This window comes from Microtus ochrogaster, chromosome 5 (assembly GCF_000317375.1).
Source record: "Microtus ochrogaster isolate Prairie Vole_2 chromosome 5, MicOch1.0, whole genome shotgun sequence".
Taxonomy (NCBI): Eukaryota; Metazoa; Chordata; class Mammalia; order Rodentia; family Cricetidae; genus Microtus; species Microtus ochrogaster.
This window is the reverse complement of record NC_022012.1, coordinates 15377926-15383560: the sequence shown is the minus strand read 5'-3', so window position 1 is coordinate 15383560 and position 5635 is coordinate 15377926. Positions and strand designations below refer to the sequence as shown.

The 5635-nt window shown below is 48.0% G+C and overlaps 1 protein-coding gene across 2 annotated transcripts in view; it reads right to left on the bottom strand.

Moving 5' to 3' along the window:
• Positions 1 to 5635, bottom strand: part of Atg4d (autophagy related 4D cysteine peptidase) — a 10580-nt gene that overhangs the window by 1990 nt on the left and 2955 nt on the right. For both annotated transcript variants that reach the window (XM_026779210.1, XM_026779209.1), the window contains exons 2-4: positions 5126 to 5402; positions 4986 to 5050; positions 2841 to 2971 (exon numbers count right to left, since the gene is read on the bottom strand). In XM_026779210.1, the coding sequence (XP_026635011.1) occupies positions 2841 to 2971; positions 4986 to 5050; positions 5126 to 5402 (473 nt within the window). The remainder of the gene's footprint in view (positions 1 to 2840; positions 2972 to 4985; positions 5051 to 5125; positions 5403 to 5635) is intronic.

Below are 5635 nucleotides of genomic sequence, written 5' to 3'. Positions count from 1 at the left end.
TTTTGGTTTTTTCGGGACAGGGTTTCTCTGTGGCTTTGGAGCCTGTCCTGGAACTAGCTCTGTAGACCAGGCTGGTCTCGAACTCACAGAGATCCACCCGCCTCTGCCTCTTGAGTGCTGGGATTAAAGGCGTGCGCCACCACCGCCCGGCTTCTGTATATGTGTCTTATCTGTGCGTTGGTTATGCACCTTAGTGCAGTGTGTGAAAAGAGGGTGTTAGATTACGTGTGCTGTGAATCAAACCTGGTCCTTTCCACGAGCAATGTTCCCTCCTCACCAGTGAGCCATCTTTAACCCAGTGGTTCGCAACCCTCCTAATGCTGTGACCCTTTAATACAATCCCTCATGCTCCCCAGCCATAGAATTATTTTCATTGCTACTTCATAACTGTAAGTTTGCTATTCTTATGAATTATTATTATTATTATTGGTTTTTCGAGACAGGGTTTCTCTATAGCTTTGGAGCCTGTCCTGGAACTAGCTCTTGTAGACCAGGCTGGCCTCAAATTCAGAGAGATCTGCCTGCCTTTGCCTCCCGAGTGCTGGGATTAAAGGCGTGCGCCACCACTGCCTGGCATGAATAATAATTATTATTATTATGATGTAAATATCTGCATTTTCTGATGGTCTTAGGTGACCCAGTGACAACCCCCACCCAAAGGGAATGAGAACTACTACTATAACCACTTTTTTTTTAAAGATTTATTTATTATGTATACAACATTCTGTCTCCATGTATGCCCACACGCCAGAAGAGGGCACCAGATCTCATTACGGATGGTTGTGAGCCACCATGTGGTTGCTGGGAATTGAACTCAGGACCTCTGGAAGAGCAGCAAGTGCTCTTAACCACTGAGCCATCTCTCCAGCCCTCTAACCACTTTTTACCTTGTTTTTGTTTTGTTTTTTTCTAAAATAGGACCTCACTCTGTAGGCCAGGCTGGCCTTGAACAGAGATCCACCCGCCTCTACCTTCCAAGTGCTGCGATTAAAAGTGTGCACCACCACTGCCCAGCACTTTTTTTTTTTGATAGACTCGTTATAGCTAAGGCTTGCCTTAAACTTCTGATCTTCCTTGCATCCACTACCTCCCTAATACTAACTATAGTACCAGGAGTGTAGCAAGAGGACAGATTTTGAGTCGGTCTCCCTATGGAGCCCAGACTGGCCTTCAGCACTAGATTTTCTTGTCTCAGCCTCCAGGACTACAGGAGTATGACAGGACACCACACCAAGTTTTATTGAATTACTTTGGTGCTGGGAGGAAAGCCTGGCCTTGCAAATGCTAAAAAAGTGCTCTGATACAGCTCTCCAGACCCACTACACAGCCAGCACTTTTCATGGAGAGACTTGTCAGCAAAGAGCTAGCAGGGCTGGGTTTGTGTGTGGGGAGTCTCCCGTGAAGGCAGAAGAGTGAAGGCCTTTGAGAAAGAATGTTGTGCAAGCTGGGCAATGATGGTACACACCTTTAATCACAGCACTCAGGAGGCAGAGGCAGGTGGATCTCTGAGTTTGAGGCCAGCCTGGACTACAATACAAGAGCTAGCTCCAGGACAAGCTCCAAAGCTACAGAGAAATCCTGTCTTGAAAAAAAACAAAACAAAAGAATGTGCAAACACCACACTGGTCAGTGTAGCTGGGAATGAACAGTGCAGAGGGTTGAAGGTGACAGATGAAATGGTGCCTTCATCTTACAGAAGGAACTTGGTTGTCCTGAGCGCAAACATGCCAGGGGCTTTCTGGTTGAGCCTGTCATGCTGTCCCCTTTCCCTGAGAGACTTCTCCAGCTCCTCAGCTAATTTCTAGAAGGCCAAGGAGGGGCTTTCCTCTGGCTCCACTGGAACCACCCCCGGCCCTTTAAAGTCCACATTGAAATGCCAACCTTTTTGTTTGTTTTGTTTTTCAAGACAGGGTCTCTCTGTAGCCCTGGCTGTCCTGAACTTAGAGAGATCCTCCTGCCTATGTCTCCCGAAAGCTGGAATTAAAAGTGTGTACCACAACTACCTGGCTCAAGTGCCAAACTTTTGTTGATGGGGCCTCCCTCATAGCTTAGGCTGCCCTTGAACTTGCTAAGTAACTGAGTTTGGCCTTTGAGTCTAGTTCCTCCTGCCTCAGCCTCTCAAGTGCTTGGATTCGGGAAGACAGGTCTGTTTTTAATAAGAAAATATATTTACTTGCTGGGGATTAAACTCAAGTGTGAGTGTGCAACCTGGCACAGAGCTCCACCTTGAGCTCCTTCCCCAATCTTCCAGAACATTCCAGCTTGTTCTCAAACAGAATGTTCACTCTACACAACACACTCAGAATTTGGCTCATTTCACTGGGTTTGAATCCCAGCCCCCAGGATAGTAAATAGATCAGCTGCAGCTGTTTCATGACCTGCATTTGGTCCCCAGAACCACTATCAAAAAGTATGGTAGAATGTGCATGTAATTGTCTCATAAAACAAGGTGGGGTGGGGGGACGGCTTAAAGGATAAAGCACTTGTGACAAACACAAGGGCATGAGTTCAAAACATCAGTTCCTACGTAAAAACCAAGGTACACCCACACATGCCTGTAACCTGGTACTGTCGGGGCAGAAATGGGGACTGCTGGTTGCTACCCCAGCTCCAAGGCTAGAGAGAGACCCTGTCACAAAAAAAAAAAAAAAAAAAAAAAAAAAAAAAAAAGCAGAGTGACAGAGTAGAAACCCTGTGTCTTCTCTCACTTCTGCATATACACACCACATACATTTACATAGACACACACAACAGACAGGTCCAAAGAATGACACCCATGGTTGACCCCGACTGTTAAGTGTGGAGCCCCCAGGCAGAGGTGCACACCAGGAGACACTTACCTTCACACAGGGCACATACACGGGGTTAAGGGTCTCACCACCCAGTCGTACAGGCACCAGGATAACCACAGACTTCCACTCGGCTGTGGGGTCTGGCCACGACACCAGGCGTGCCACATCTGCCTTGTACACTGTGGGGACAGGACAGGTCAGCAGATCACTTTTCTACCCAGCCTTCAAGCCCCAGGAGCATACCAGAGTTGCAACCCTAGGTGAGCAAAGACTGCTCATCAGAAAAGAACGTATTCCTAGTGCACCAAGTTCCAGATAATCCTGGAGCCTCCAGGCATTAAGAAAAAGAGTGAGGACCTGAGGAGTTCATGTGTCCCAGACGGGCCTAGAACTCTAGGTAGCCAGAATGACTGAGGCCTGACCATCCTGCCTCAAGTGCTGAGATTATAGGTGTGTGCCACCAAACTGGGCTTATACAGTGTTCAATATGGAACTCAAGGCTTTATGCATGCCAGGGTATTGCTCTACCAGCTGAGCCATAATCCTAGTAATGTAGGGATTCTGAGACGTACCAGCATGCCTCACTTTAAACTTGGGGTGCTGGGGATCAATTTCAGAGCTTTGTATGTCAGTGTACATAAACCCTTTACCATTAAATCACATCCCCAGCCCCACCCAGCCCCTCATGTGTGGCTGGATATTCATGTGTGTATGGATGTCTATGCCTATGTGTGGACTCTTGAGGTCAGAGGGCAACCTTCAGTCTTGTTCCTCAGGACCACCCCACCTTGGTTTTTGAGACAAGGTCTCTGACTGGCCTGAGGCTGGCTGCCAAGAGCCTCAGGGATCACCCCGTCTGCACCTCCTACAATGCCTGGACTCTGGTGATGGAACTCAGTTCTTCAGTTCTTTGCAACTGAGCTGTTTCCTTACTCCACACAAAAGTGCATGTGCACACGTCTTGGTTCTGTTTTGAGACAGGGTTTCTCTGTGTAACAGCTCTGGCTGTTCTGGAACTCGCTCTGTAGACCAGGCTGGCCTCTAAAGGAGTGCAACGGTTTTTGGACCATTTTGTTTTTTAAGACAGGGTCTTACTATGTAGCTCTGGCTATCCTGGAACTCATTATGGAGACCAGGCTGGCCCAGAACTCACAAAGATCTGCCTGCCTCTGCCTCAAATATTAGGATTAAAGGTGTGTGCCACCACTCCTGGCCCAAAAGGCTCCTTTTAAACTGCAATCTTCTACAGGCAGAAGATCTGGAAGTCAAGGCTATTCTCTTAATTCTTACATATGACTTTGAGGCTAGGTTGGGCTATGAGACCCTAGCTAAACACATGCAAAGCTATATATAGTCAGCTGACCTGGAAGAAAACAACAGCTAACATCCGGTCAATCTGCTGTGAGCACTTTTTTATTAATTCATTTGTATGTGTCAATTCTCTTCCTTCAACCATGGGGGTTCAGGAATCCAAGCCACTTCCTCAGGCTCAGCAGCAAAAACCTTTGCCAAATGAGCCTTTACCAATCTGGGCCTTTTGTAAAAAAAAAAAAAAAATGCATTATTGTGTGTCTGTATGTGACCATGAAGGGATGTACATTACACAGCACACAACTGGACGTTAGAGAACTCAGCTGCAGGGTCAGACTCTAGCTGCCAGGCTTTGCCACGCCTTCACGCACTTAGTCATCTTGCCAACCCAGTAGTTTTTTGGATCACTGAGTCACTAAACCCTGACACCTGATGAGCCCAAGGAGCCCAGACTTCAGACACATCAGAATAGTTTTTAGTTAAGAGTGAACCAGGCTCATGGGTTGGTCCAGCAGGTAAAGGCCCTGATGCCAAGCATAATGCCCCAGGTTTGATCTCTAGAAGACACAGGAGAATACCCACTCCCCCTATCATGTTATATGCACCATGACACAGGCCCACCCCAAACACACAAATAAATAAACATAGTTTTTTGTTTTTTTTAAAGTGAGGCTGGCATGTAGAAGGGTGAAGAGAATTTCTCATCCTGAAGCCCTCATCTGACTTTCTAGTTCTGCAGGAGAGGGAACCCTGACTACACCTCCACGGATTGTACCTAGAATCTATATCCAAATGCCTTCACTCCAGAACTTACATTAGCCCCTGAGGAATGAGGGCCTGGGGTAGCACTGGCTCCAGTTAGAAGCTTGCTCCCAGCCTCACCTGTGCAGTCCTGAGAGACGTACACCGCCAGGTGGGTGACCTCCGAGCAACTCTCCACAGCTTTCCTGAGGGCAGGAAAGCAGACAGGCTTGAGTCCCTGGGGTAACCAGCAGCCCCATCTGCCCTGCAAAGGATCTTACCTGAGGATGTGTGCCACCACAGAGGGCCCGTACCAGTCTCCTGCCTTCTTGCCAGAGCTCTGCCCATGTTCCACTAGCCGATGTAGCCCAAAGGGGGCCTGGGGATGGTCAGCAAACCAGGACACAATCCGCCGGTGCCAACGATCCTGCTCCATCTCCAGTGTACCCTGGGTCCACCGTGGGGGCACACGACGACCAGGCCCTTGGTAGCGGCTGGGAGAGGCACGTCCTGGCATCTCAGAAGAAGCTACTTCTGTGCCCTCCACCCACCTCCAGTCTGCAGAAGAGATGAAGTTTGTAGTTAAAACATGTAGTGTGTGGGGACAACCTTCCTATTCCCTCATATTTGACATGTAATCCTAGCACTTAGATAAGTTCCAAACTGACCTACCATTTTCAAACACACACAAAACTCATTTTTTTTGTTTTTGTTTTTGTTTTTCGAGACAGCGTTTCTCTGTGGTTTTGGAGCCTGTCCTGGAACTAGCTCTTGTAGACCAGGCTGGTCTC